Genomic DNA, 14,357 nt, shown 5'->3' on the forward strand with positions numbered 1-14,357 from the left:
TGTCATGGGAGGTTGCATTACACAGTATCAGCAAGTTGCTCAGCACAGTGCTAGACACAAAGACCCAACCAGATGGGATGTCTTACTACTTTTTTTTTTTTTTTTATCCTCACCCGAGGATATTTTTCCATTTTTTGTACAGATAGAGTGGGAGGGAGAGAGAGGAAGGGAGAGAGAGAAACATCGATGTGAAAGGAACACATCGAGTGGCTGCCACCTGCACGACCAACCAGGGCTGGGGACAAACTGCAACCGAAGTACGTGCCCTTAGCGGGAACCGAACCCGGGTCTCTCCGGACCGCAGGCCGACGCTTTAACCGCTGAGCCAAACTGGCCAGGGCGGGATGTCTTACTGCTTTGAAAAAGGCATGAGGGTGGGGTTGGGGTTCAGAAGCAATGAATCGCCTACTTGGGAAATCTGGGAAGAGTATATTGAAGCCAGTGGACTGGATGAAGGGAAACTCATGAAGGAGCGTAGGGTTTCAGCAGCAAATATAGAGAAAAGACATTCTGGGGGGGATGAAACACACATCGTTTGCAGGAACAGGCTGTAATATTGAGAAATGATACATGACTGCATTTGGCCGGAGCCTAAGAAGACGTGTGAGCTGTGGCTCATTCATTTGGAAAGGAAGGGCGGGGCCGTACCGAGAAGGCTTTGAATGTCCATTCAGTCCAGTTGGAAGTGGGAATTATTGCGACAGTTTGGACAGGAAACCGCAATCCGAGTTGGGCTGAAGGAAACTGAGGGCAGCAGCCTGTGTCCTGGAAATGGGGAGACGGTTGTGAAACTGGAGGGGAGACGGTGCAGTGCTGGACTGGGATCGTCACGGGGGGTGTCAAACAGGACGGGCCGCTCGGTCGTTGCTGTGGACGTCGACTTGCCAGGGTCTCACCCTGGTAGACACAGCGCGGGAAGGGGAGGGGCGTGTCAGAGGCAGATGGACGGCTTCAAGCCAGGGTGTCAGGGAGGGGACCCCTCGAGTCATCAGATGTAGAATTGATATTTTACTCCTGGAAATCAGAAGGTCCTTTTCCGACATTTGTGGGAAGTCCTAGTAAAACAACCAGATGAGTGACCCTCTGGACTGGCCACGGGAAAGGGAAGCTGGAATGGAACCATCTGGAGAGCGGACTCGGGAAACCCTGGGAGAGCAGCTCAGAGGACAGCAGATGAGCTAAGACAGGAAGCTGCATGGCCGCTGTAACCGGCAGGATTCGGCGGGGGAGCGAGGGGCTCCGCATGCTTCAGGAAGGGGCTGGCCACCAGGCTCCGGACGTGGAGCAGTCAGCAGCTGCCCGGGCTGTGACGTGGTGCGGAGGGTTACGTCAGGTTGGCCACTCAGATGAGATGGGCTGACGAAGGAGTAACTCCAGTGCCACCACGGAGGAGGAGGCTGAGGGGCAGATGCCGTCAGTGAGCCAGGACTTCTTGCGGGCACGGTCCACTGACCGGAGGGCCCTGTAGGAAGAGCGGACAACTGAATCCCCAGGGACGACTACAGGGGCCTGTGTGCAACTTATTTAACCCTTAAAGCCACGCTTTTATCAGTACTGCCAGGATCCCCCCTTTACTTGATGGGACGTAGGTCCAGGGAGATAGTGTTTAAGGTTGGACAGGGATGGAGCTGAGCTCAGACCTCGGACTGTCTGATGCCGGAGCCGGCGCTTGTGGCCCGGTGCTGGCTCTCAGGGCCTTTCCTACCAGGTGCACCCAGGAACCTGCTGGTGCGCCCCACCCCCGCCCTCCTGTGTCTTCTTACCACCCCTCACCCCCCAGCCCCCGGAATACGCGGTCCCTTCTCCTCATCTTCCCTGCAGGACTCACACGCTCCCCGTGTCTCTCCCACAGGCCACCGGGGTTCCAGGCTCCCACATCTTGGTGGCGGTGCTCCCGGGCCTGCCCACGGCCGCTGAGCTCTTTGTCTTGCCGTGTCAGGATCCCACAGGAGAGAACAAGCGGTCCCCTGAGGATCTGGAGCAGGTGAGTTCCCCAGAGGGCATTTCAGCCTCTCCCGCCCCCCTCCTGCTAGGATCCAACCACCAGACAGCAGCTCCTCCGAATCGCACCTGGGGAGCGGGGGCGCCACTGGTTGGGGCCTTGGTCTTTCTGGTCCGCCACTTCTCTTTCGCAATCTGGTGACCCTGACCACAGCGTCACCAAAACACACGTGCCAGAGTGTTTGCGTAGGGGTGGCCAAGTTCCTCAGAGCATACGCACACATGGAAGGCGCCGCAGTTCACCGCGAACACCATACCTCTGTGCACACAGACACGACCTGCTGCCCGGGACGCTGAGCACGGAAAAGCCAGTGGCTGAAAAAAACCTAGAGGTTGAACCCATTTTTATTTACTTGGCTTACTTTCATCACGGGTGTTACGAGAATTAAACGACATGATATGCATGATCTCTTTCTTAAAAGGGACGCCTGTGGCACCAGTCACGCATCCTCTTTGTCACACCATGATAAGGTGACCTAATGTGTGGTTGAGCAATATTGGCCCCGGGGCACCTCCACTGGCTGTCCGGGGCCCACTTTCTCCTCACTCCCACCACCTCAGGAGTATGTGTCAGCGTGTCTGTGTGTCAGCGTGTCTGTGTGTGTCTGTGTTTCTCTCTCTCCCAAGTGCCCCTTTGTTCTTTCTTCCTCCCACTCCTCCTTTTCACTTCAGAAGTTCTCCAGCTGTGGCCAGTAGTCTCAGTGGTTAGAGCATCGGCCCCAGCACTGAAGGGTCATGGGTTCGATTCCCGGTCAAGGGCACATACCTGGGTTGTAAGTTTGATCCCCAGCCCCTGTCAGGGTGAATGTGGGAGACCGCCCATCGATGTGTCTCTCTCACATCGATGATTCTCTCTCTCCCTCCCTCCCTTCCTCCACTCTCTCTAAAAATCAATGAAAAATATATCCTCGGGTGAGGATTAACAACAACAAAACAAAAACGTCTCACCAGTTTCTGTAGTGGGGATTATTCTTATGTGTGGTGGTTTTTCTTGTTCTTCTCCATCTATTGAGTGAATATGATCAGCCTTGGTCTGGTTACCTTGTTAGAAACTATATAATTTCAGTTTCTTAGTTCTTTTTGGAGAATAGATTAAAAATAGGATTTCTCTGGGGCACTCCATAAATATCAGCTTTTCCCCCTCCAGTACTGGGGCTTTTCCGTTTCCTTGGAACGAACCCAAAATCTAGTCCTGTGACCTGTCGTCTTCCATGGTGGCCTGAAACCTCCACAGCAGCCTGATCTACCACAACCCCAAATGACAGCGTGGCCCACTTCCTAGCCACGCCCTTCTTCCACCTGCGAGATCTCGCCGGGCAAACACTCACCCCCGTATCTGCTGCAGGTGCAGGTGACAAAGCAGAGCCTGTGGAACCCCACTTCCTAGTGAACTGCAATGGGAGGGGGAGCTGGTGAACCCACCAGGTGTGCATCTGACCTTGCTCAGCCCTGCCACTCAGCTCCCCACCTTACTCTACAAATGACCTGCACCTGCAGAGCCCTAGGAGCGAGGGTGGGCCCCTCCTCACGGCATTGCTGATGGGAACCCGGAGGGAAGGGCGGTCGCACTCTCGGCCCCGCCCCTGGGATCCTGCTGCTTGTCTGTGAAGTCAGAGCATAATCCTTGCAGGTAGGGAACCATCCAGGTTTAGAGCCAGACAACTTCCAGCAAACATCATCTGCGCATCTCTGTTTCTCAGAGTTTTCATTTTCCTCTTAAAGTGTAATTCACTATAGAATGTTTCCATGAGGGGAACAGTGGAAAGACGAGCAGTAACTTCTGCTTCTGTAGGAGGGAATCTTGCTTTGACTGTCTGTCCTCCGGAGCTCTTGTTTCTCCTCGTTCTGTCTTCTCCGAGTGCCCCCCACAAAGGCGTTCTCAGAGAGCCGAGTGATTGTCCCCAGGTGGCTGGTACCTGGTGTTGATGAACCATTCATCAGAGTCCTGACGGCAGCTGGCTTCTTTGAAGGCCGTGTGACTTTGCATGTGGAACATATATAGGGAGTCCATCTATTTTATTAGAAAGAGCACAGGTTTGGAGAAATAGAAACGGGGTTTCTGGTTTCAGCTCGGATATTAATTGTGTCTGTTTTATAAATGAAGAAAATAGGACCAGAAAAGTTCAATAATTCAGCCAAAGGTACACAATCGATAACACTCATCTCATGGGGTGTTTGAAATATCATTAAAGAAATGATACAGCAAGGGACTTGTCCTCTAGTGGATGCCTCATACATGGTAAATGGTTGACGGTGAGATTTATGGATGTTTAGGGGGAGAAAATATGGAAAATGCAAAAATAATTTAAGACTGTTTGATATAGTCAAGGGCATGCATTGGAAGAAAGAGGATGGTGGGAGTCAGGGGAAAAGGATTAATGAATGAAATTACGTGAGAGACCAAGGTCAGTATGAAATGGAAAGAACGTATATGAATGACTAGACTGGAGTGAAGATGACACATCTAAGTTATCTTGCAGATTTATAGCATGAAAGGAAAACACAGCACCAAGCTGGAGATTATAACCATTTCAGGAATTTGCCACTGTTTCTGCCTTATTCAGGACTCAAACGAAATGAAGTGCCTCGGCCAAACAAATGCCAAACCAATGCCAAACCACGCACAAGAGATCAGTATCTCGGCTGGGGGGGAACAGCATTACCCTGATTGAAAGGCACAGCAATGAAATCAACATTTAGCACGGAGCCAGGTGCCCAGCACCTGTGAAACGGGCTGCCCATCAGAAACCTGTTGTTTTCCTCCAACGAGGGCTCCTTTGATCCTTCTGTCTGACTCAGTCACTTTACAAGGAAGGACTTCAGGCCCCAGGGTGCTGTGACTGGCCTGAGGTTCCGGTTCTGTTTTCCCAGCTAACTCCAAGCCTAGTGCTCTCCTCCCGGCCCCCGCCCGCCATCCTGCAGATGTGGATTTGGAGGCCACTGGACTTCTCTGGACCCAAATACCAAGGCTGTTGTACCAGGAAATGAATGAGAGATGTTTTGCTTTGTTTTACATTAGTGTGTGTGTGTGTGTGTGTTTCTGATGCAGTTAACAGCTATCCAGTTCAAACACATCGAAGGGCAAAAGTGAACGTATGAGCTTATTTAGCTGAGACATCTGAGAATCTAGTCCAGGCCTGGATGAATTCAGGGGTCATTGAATTCCTGTCCTGTCTTCCTTGCTTCCTCTTTTCTACCCCTTTTCTTTGCTACCAAGTTGGAAGTCAGCGTAGGAATGAAGCCAACACTCAGGAAAGCGAGAATGGCCACTGGAAGTCTGAGCTTCTATTCAGCCAGCCTGCCCGCCCCTCCAAAGGACAGTGTCTCCCCGATTGCATCCCAAGAGCCCCAGGCTGACAGTTCCCGCTGGCCTGACCTGGCTGATGTGGGCACCTCTTAACCAGCCCGTGGTCGGAGGGACTCAGCTCTGGTGTCTTACTCTCCCCACATCAGGGATGTAGGGGGCCCTCCTCAGTCAAATGGACTGAGATACAAACAGGACGTGGCTCTTGAAAGGAAAACATGGGCAAGAGAGAAGGAACTCTGAGCAGGAAAAGCACCTGACTTCCTTTGCAGTAAATTACACAGACACTTTAAATGAATTAAAAGCTAAGCCAAAGAACAGAGAGGACCCCCTCCTCCCCTTATTTGAAAGCTACACTCCAAATCCCAGATAGATCTGGAAAGGGCTGACCATAAACCCTCTCTTAATACCCAGGTGCCTTTTTTGTAAAGATACAGTGTAGGACCCCAGCAGGGGATGGGGCTCTGGCCAGACGGACCCCAAGGACTGCGGGGACAGCCCCGACACAGGCCGTAGCCCCTCCTCCTCAGCTTCCTCTCACGGCTTAGGATACAGGCTCAGACCAGCCATCTTTGCTGTGAAATAAATTGAAAATCCTTCCCAGTGAGAAGGACTTGACCTTGTTATCAAGTAATGTGGGCTGGGTTAATGAAGTGACCTCCGTCTGGGAGGGTCCCGCCAGTCTTCAGCTCCGATTTCCAGTGAGCGAGGAGCTCGCTGGCCTCACCGGGGGGCACATCCTGCTCCCCAAGGCCGCTGCTCAGAGGTGCAGCATCCCTGCCCCACCGTCCCCGCATCCTTCCCACTGACCCTCAGAGGCCGGAAGGTGTGTACCTGCTTCCCTGGAGGGAGCAGAGACCCTTTCGCTCCTTCAAGGTTGGTGGTGGTGCTTCGCTGGGGAGATAAGGAGCCTGCAGGTCGCCCAGCAGAATCCTGGAAGGGTATAAACGCATGTGAAAGGCACAAGGAACCCAGGCCAGTTTAGCTCAGCAATTAGAGCGCTGGCCCACGGACCAGAGAGTCCTGGGTTCAGTTCCCACTAAGGGCACGTACCTCGGTTGCAGTTTGTCCCTGGCCCCTGTTGGAGTCGTGTGGGTGGCAACCAGTCGATGTGTCTCTCTCACATCGATGCTTCTCTCTCTCTCTCTTCCTCCCTCTCTCCTGAAGATAAATGCAAAATGTCCTCGGGTGAGGATAAAAAATAAATAAAATAAAGGTACAAGAAGATTATGGAAAAAACGTCAACCACCAACCACTGTTCCTTCTTTGCTGGTTTGTGTTCCCCTGTACACAGATGCAGAATCTAAACTCCAGGGACAGGAAAGGTTCCTCTGAAAGTGGAACATTCGCTCCATAGCATTGGAAGGAAGTAAACATTTATTCTGAAATATAATTCACAATCTCAGAGTGTTTTTTGTTTGTTTTTTTAATTCTTACCCGAGGATATTTTTTTTTATTTATCTTCAGATATAGCAGGAGGGAGAGAAAGGGAGAGAGAGAGAAACATCAATGTGAGAGAGTGGTTGCCACCCACACGACCCCAACTGGGGCCAGGGACAAACTGTAACCAAGGTATGTGCCCTTAGTGGGAACTGAACCCAGGACTCTCTGGTCCGTGGGCCGATATTCTAACTGCTGAGCCAAATTGGCCAGGGCTCAGAGTGCTTTTAATACATCCACACAGTCTACCTTGTCTAGATTTGTTAACGTGGGGGAGTTGACCCATGAAAATGCTCTGGAGTTCACAAGGAAGGTCATTAATGCAACAAACTATGACTAAAGGTAGAGTAGGTAAGAGCTGGACCAAAAGTCATGTGGCAAAAGGAGACAGAGCTCAGAGCTGATGATGGGGAGAAAAGAGGGGGCATATGTATGGCCAATTTATTTCTATTACCCAGGAAAATTCTTAGGTACCTTAACCAAACTATGCTTTGGGGCTAAGACAGAATGGAATCAGGTGAGCTAGTGTAACTAGAATTAGTATTTGGCTCCATCGTATGAACTGGGGAGGTCTTCCTCTGTGGAGCCCAAAAGGAGGGTTCTTCAACTGCCATCTGCAGGGACCTCGATAATGTAACAGCCTGAGGATTGACGGACTAGGTCAGCTGCAAGGTCACTCCAGGCAAGTCTCTCTGTAACCATGGCACCAGAATGCTATTCGTGCTCAGTAGGGCTTACATTCCTCCTGCCGGTTCAGAGGTAAGCACTGGGATTTCAGCCCAGTGTGGTTGCCATGGGTACACCTGCCAAAGCCCCCTGTGAAGCTATAGCTCATGTAGTATCACTTCTTTGTGTTACATGTTTTATAAATGTATCCACCACTCTGTTGTCCTTACCCTCCTCCTTTCCTGTTTCAGTGTTTACCACCATTCCAAGGATCTGAGCATGTGTTCCCCCTATTTGTTTTATCAGAAATTGTTCAGATGTGGAATGCGTCCTTTGTGTGTGTGGTGACTGTCACCATGGTTGACTACGTGTTTCCAGCTCACTGCCTGCTGGATGCCCGGTGGGGTTGTACCCTCAATTCTCTTCTGTGGGCAGACCCCTGGGTCTAATTCTGGCCAATGACTGGGAAGTGATGTGTGTCACTTCCAAGTTGAGGCATCCAAATGCGAACCCGGGAGAGCTCCTTTGCCCTCCTAGGGTGTGGTGAATGGAAGGAACATTGGAGGGTGCGGCTTCACCAACCTGTGTCCCTGGGCGACCGTAAGGAGCACAGCTCTGCAGCTGCGCAGGGAATGACCTGCCCTGTCACAGGTCCCCGAGATGTCAGCACGCAGCCTCCCCTCGCACTGTCATTGCTGCACTTACACTTCCTACTTTGTGAAGAAGGTCAGGAGAAGGTGGGTGTTTTCCCTTCAGCAGGTTCCTCCCACTGCATCCTCTCGATGGTACTTTCCCAGGACTTTCAGTGAGTCCCCACTGACGGCACTTTACGTGAAGTGTGGGTTCTGTTTGAACCGCAGGCGTGTTCCAACATTTGAAGATGCCAAGAATAATGGGTTGTTTCTTTGGTCCTGATTATCCAGCCGAAGGAGAACAGGAAACGGACTGTGTGGGGGCAGCGCAAAGGGAAGAAGCCTGCTACGCCGACGTGCTGCCCTGGACGGAAGAGAAAAATCGATTCGACTGGCTTCAGAGGGTCCAGTCCGCCAGCAAACACACATGCTCCCCTCGATTCTCATCTGCGCGGTTTTGTCCTCATCCAGGCCGGCACCCCACTCTCCTGTTGGCTCCAGTTTATTCTGCTCCTTTTGTAGCCGAAGAGGCTCCCAAACATTATGTGTTGTGGTCACGGGTGAGCGAGCCGTGGCGGTTCTGAGGGCCGTGTTCGGGCCGCCTGTTCCTGTGGGGCACGTGGCTGCGCTCACTCTGGCTGGTGTTGGGGTGTGTGCTTCACAGACGAATAAAAGACAGCAGCGTCGTTAGCAAAATGCACGTGTAGAACCCCTCAAACTGGCTCAGTCTGGCCTCTTTCCCAACATGTTTCTCTCTCTTTGTTTGTTAGCTGATTAAAGGAATATGTTTTTGATGGAAATGCCCTAGAATTAGGAGTCAAACAATACTGCAGTCTAGTCTCAACTCTTCAAAGAGTGACTGGGTAAACTGAGGTATATCCTTTAAGTTCCATGTTCCTTTCTAAGGAGGTACCAGCATTGACACCTGAAACAGTCTGAGTTAGGGGAAAAAAAAACCAATAGGAAATAGAAAAATTTACCAGCATGGTGTTCGGTGCACAGATAATATACCTAAACCATATGCATAACAATTGATCTGGTGAAAACAATACAGGAAAAGACTTCTGCCAGTGACGTGGAATACATTTCAAATATTGTCAAAATCAGTGCACAGTTTCACACTCATTTATCTGAGTAGAGTACATGGTTCTAATTGAGATTTGCCTTGTATGCAAGGAAAATTTTATTTAGTTTTATCTTTCTGCATAATTTCTCTCCCACGAATGATGTGTTCTTGATTGCTTGTCCTTTGATACAAGTTAAATACATGAAACATACTTTGTGCTGTTGGATGATTTTTTCACAGCCTGTTTAATTTTGTAAATGACACAGATAAAGCCAACGAAGCAATGCTATAAATGAAAACAAATAAATCTTGGGAGTTCATTGTATTCACTAGGGACTCTCCTGGAGATTATAAATTAGAAGAATGTTGTTCTGATGAACTCTGTTTTCTGGTTTAGTGATTTATATCTCTCACTTGAGGACAAAACATTCTCAGGGATAAGAAACATGTATCACTTCATCTGATGGGAAAAGAAAAGTCTTTCTTTGACAAATACACATTCCATTTGGTCCACGTGGTAGACTCTGCAACACAGGGCAATTCCTTGATTACTCTGACAAGTCTTTCCTATTTGAGTTAAAACATTTTCTTTCAGTAACTATAAGTGTGTGTATGTGTATATACATATACATAATATGTAGATCAACATATATATTTATACATACATAATTACATTTATTTCACTTATATTTACACATTTCTATATGTGCACATGTGTGTATTTCATAACCAAACCTTTTCTGATTGACCTCCACTAAAAAACCAGGGTCAGATTTTTATAAAGACCTTGCCAGTTGAAGAAGAAGAAGGTAGAATGGGAACTTGTCTATTGCAACAATGTAGATAACACAGAGGTAGAGCCTTCTGAACTCTGTTAGAAATCTGCTCCTCCTGTAAACTGGGAGCATAATGAAAGACTCCCAGTGCTCAGGGAAAAGAATAGCCTAATATAGAGAACAAGTTGTTTTCGGTGTAATTTTATTGCAGCCTTGTTCTTCTGCATGGCTTGCCAAGTGGAACTGAGAGGCTGAGCTTGCACTGGATCCCAGGTGCTCGACCCCAGGTCACTGACAGTGATCTGGAGTCCCTGCTGTTCAGCAAGGAAGTTCATCCGCAGGGCAGTTGGGTTCTGTTACCAAGCAGGGGCTTCTGGGAGGGACTCTCTGCTTCAGAGCAAAGCCATCTGACCCTGCTTCACTGATGAGAGAGTCAAAGGTGGCATTTCTGCAACTCAGTGGACTCAATGAAACTCAACAAATACAAAACGGAAAAAATATAAACATTTAGCAGAATCATGGTCAGGGAATATCTAATTAGACTGTAATATAAATATTGAATGATGAGTAGAATATTAAAAATAAAGCAAGGAGACCAGATAAAAATACGAGGGATGAGCCCTGGTAGGTGTGGCCCAGTTGGTTGGAGTGTCATCCTGTGCACCAAAGGGTCATGGGTTCCATTTCTGGTCAGGGCACATACCTAAGTTTCGGATTCAATCCCCATGCATACTGGAGGCAACTGATCAATGTTTCTCTCTTGTATCTATGCTTCTCTTTCTCTCCCCCCCCCCTCTTTCCCTCCCTCCCTGCCGCTCTCGCTAAAATCAATGAAAGCTTATCCTTGGTGAGGATTTAAAATACTACTACTACTACTACTACTAATAAGAGTGTGGGGATAGCTTTTCAGAATTTTCTCAAAATAAGCAAACTAAGCTGGGTTTTCTACTTTGAACACGTGAACAGCATTTTACCTTGACTCTAAGACCTTACCTTAACTACCCAAACAAGGTTCCTTGCCCCATGTTGGGGTTAAATATTCTCTGGCCCAGAATTCCCTGCATTTGTCCAAGATGTCAGCCAGAGTAGCGGGTCAGCCGATGTTCACACCCATGAAGCAAGGGTCAGCCAACTCATTCCTTAAGTTGTGGTTGCACTTTGTTTTAACTGTATAACTTATTATTTTAGAAGAACTATATTTGCCATTCAATAAATTATTCATGAAGTATCTATTCTGTGAAAGCCACAGAGCATGGTGTGGGGAAGAGGTGGAAGGCACAGGGAGCAATACGTGGAGTCTATCAAGAAATAAGATAAATGCACATTAATCTCACCACCATGTATAAATTGTGCTTATCTACTTCTTTCAAGCTCTTTGTATAACAAATTAAAAATACTAGGGGTGACTCTTCTAAGCTAACACAGGATAATTTTTTATTGAAAAAAATCACTTGATGTACCAACAGTTTGTCCTCTTTTGTAGCATTAAGGATGTAAAGTCAGATCATGCTTGAAAATAATTATTTCTGCATATTCTGGAATAAAAACTCAAAATCCTATTAAAAGTCATTTACATAATTCACAGGCATACTACTGAGAATGCCTCCGTAAATATGGTAAATATTTCTCAGCATATCTGTGTATGGTCAGTGTGACAATTTGGTGGTCCTGACAGTGACTCTTCTTCTTTCAGATATCAGAACTACTGATCCACAAGCTCAACCAAAACTCAGTGCACTTCGAGCTGAAACCCGGCATCCAAGTCCTGGTCCATGCAGCCCACTTGACAGCAGGTCAGTCCTCATGTCCTTGGTCTGAGCTAGTGGCTCCAGCAAAGGGGACCCCGATCTATGTTTTAGCAGAACAAGACTAGATGATGCCTCTCCTTATCAGAGACAGCATCATTCTTTGGAGATTTCTTTCTTTTTTTTTTTTTTTTTAATCCTCACCCGAGGACATTTTTTGTTCAGATAGAGCGGGAGGGAGAGAGAGGAAGAGAGAGAGAGAGAAACATCGATGTGAAGGGACACATCGAGTGGCTGCCACCCGCACGACCAACCAGGGCCGGGGACAAACTGCAACCGAGGTACCTGCCCTTAGCGGGAACCGAACCCGGGTCTCTCTGTACCGCAGGCTGACGCTCCAACCGCTGAACCAAACTGGCCAGGGCTGGAGATTTCTTGCTTGGCATTTTTGCCTTAATAGAGACCCTTAAGGCAGCAGAATGAAGTGACTTTTTCTTAGTCCCTGGCCAAAGCCATCAGTGACTCTCCTAGATACGCACACCTCACATGATAGCAAGCTGCATCCGAACAAAAGTCTTGACCGTAAAGTTAATTCTACAAATAACTTTTTTTTTTATCATTCTGAAAAACCTTATTTTCAAATTATTCCTGTTACAAATCATTTTTTCAAGTTTTGAGTAGTGCAGCGGAAGTATCTGGGATTTGGGCAATGCACACGGCCATAGCCAGGAATTGAACCCCAAGTCAGTCATGATCTCCCAAATCAACCAATGCCAGAGCTTCTGTCTCTTCACCTATAAAAGATGGGGGGGGGGAGAAATCCTCTCCCTAAGGCTATATAGAAGTCTCAGTGATAATTCAGGTAATCCCAAGTATATGGAAATAGATATCATTGTGTTGTATTAATACTGAATTAAATTAACAATCTTTATTGAGTACTTATTTTTGCTGAGTACTGCGCTGGTGCTGCATAGAGTATAACGGGCAGCAGGAAATGATCTTTGTCCTCAGAATACATGTAATCAGGCTGTGATGTGACAAAGTTGGATGTAGCGGTGGCGTGCTGGGGTGGGGGACAGGGGCAATGGTGGGGTCTCAGTGAGTCAGGTGCATGCATTCTCATGCAGAGAGGCGACGGGGCGTACTTGAGCGCTTGGACTTTGTGATCTTGCAGCCGGACCATTGGGTTGTCTTGGCTCCATCACACACTTACTGTGTAGACCTTGGAAGAGACTTAACTTCTCTGTGCCTCAGAGACAGCAACAGTGCCTGTGTTCGTTCGATTGTGTGAGGATTACGTTAATTCAGGTAACACACTCGGAGTAGTGCCTGACAGAGTAAACCACTGTGTGTGTTTTTCTTCGTCTTACTCTGTGTATTGTTAACAAAGCTGTATAGGACATTTAAAGCAGAGATAAATCGCACCCAGTCAAAAGGATGCAGGAAAGCATCTTGGAGAAGGTGGATAGATGGATAGGATTAAGCTGGAGACATTCCAAGCTCCGAAGCACAGGGAAGGCACATGGATGAGTCAAGGGCTTTGGAGATACTGAATAAGTGGGGACAGAGGGCAGCTGCTTCCAACTTCATCCTCTGGTTCCCTGGAGATTTTGGAGGTTACCTAGGTCTACCAGAAGGCCAAGTGGGTTGGCTGCTTTTCCACTTATATACTATCTTTTATCTTTACTAGTAGGGTTTCATTAAAAAAATTTGTTTTAAAAAAAGTCCCACTGCCTAAAATGAACAACTATTTGACAGTCACTATTCCTGAGCATGGGATTGTGGAGGGAAAGTGTGGAAATATGCCGGGTAGTCTATGCTTTCTCGACTGGGCTCTGGGAAGCCCTAGAGACCTTTGAGCGGAGCTGTGACTGATTCAAAGGGTCACTTGAGGAGATGACTCAAGAGGAAGGGGGATGAATCAGGTTGATGGGCTGTGCTACAGCTTGCTATCCTAATCCATCCAATGAACAGACATTTACTGCCTGCCCTCCTGCTCTGAGCCAAGCAGTGTTCTCCGGAAGGAATAGTTTCTGCCTTCATGAAGCTTCCATCACCGGGGACAGCTGGGTGGGAAGCAGATGAACCACTGCCACTTTCTGAATTGCATTGCTGATGAAAATACCCTGAAGAAGTTAAGGAAGTGTAAGAAAACAGAGAACAATTAAGTAGCACCTATAAGAGCAACCACTAAGCCTAAGGTGTGCCTACTTATCTTGGTGCATTTGATGATCTAGATGGGCTGTTTCCTACCCAGAAGGTTGACCCGTGGCCGTGGGTGAATGGTGGTGACTGACACAGGAATGTTACACACGGGTGACTGAAGTGAACAGACACTGTCCAGACACATCAGTTGTAGTCTTTCTGAGAGCTGAGCCACTGACACATTTTGTCAAATCAGTAGAAAGTAACTACTTGAAATGAGTTTACATAGGTTTAGTGATTTATTAAATCTAATGACATGGTCCAGCCTGCTTAGGGGGAAGACTGAACCTCATCTACTTCATTCCTTCTGATGCAAAATTTGCTTTACAGCTACTCACCTTCTAAAACAAGTACTATCTTTGGGCAGATATTTTGCTGTTGAGCCCCTTGATTTATTAGGAAACTCCCCCCTATCATATTCCAGGGGCCTCTGTTAGAAAGGGGAGCATCGTAGATCAAGATGGAGACCTTGCCTACCCATCCAGTTCTCCGATTCTGGGGGCACATTTCATTCCTTTCCCC

General features: G+C 48.0%; 1 protein-coding gene across 6 annotated transcripts in view; it reads left to right on the forward strand.

Annotated features, from left to right (window-relative positions):
* Window positions 1-14,357, forward strand: part of SORCS1 (sortilin related VPS10 domain containing receptor 1) — a 474,859-nt gene that overhangs the window by 445,765 nt on the left and 14,737 nt on the right. For all 6 annotated transcript variants that reach the window (XM_036264900.1, XM_036264895.1, XM_036264899.1 and 3 more), the window contains exons 23-24: window positions 1,853-1,984; window positions 11,579-11,678. In XM_036264900.1, coding sequence (XP_036120793.1) covers window positions 1,853-1,984; window positions 11,579-11,678 — 232 coding nt within the window. The remainder of the gene's footprint in view (window positions 1-1,852; window positions 1,985-11,578; window positions 11,679-14,357) is intronic.

This window comes from Molossus molossus, unplaced genomic scaffold, assembly GCF_014108415.1.
Source record: "Molossus molossus isolate mMolMol1 unplaced genomic scaffold, mMolMol1.p scaffold_m16_p_17, whole genome shotgun sequence".
Lineage (NCBI taxonomy): Eukaryota > Metazoa > Chordata > Mammalia > Chiroptera > Molossidae > Molossus > Molossus molossus.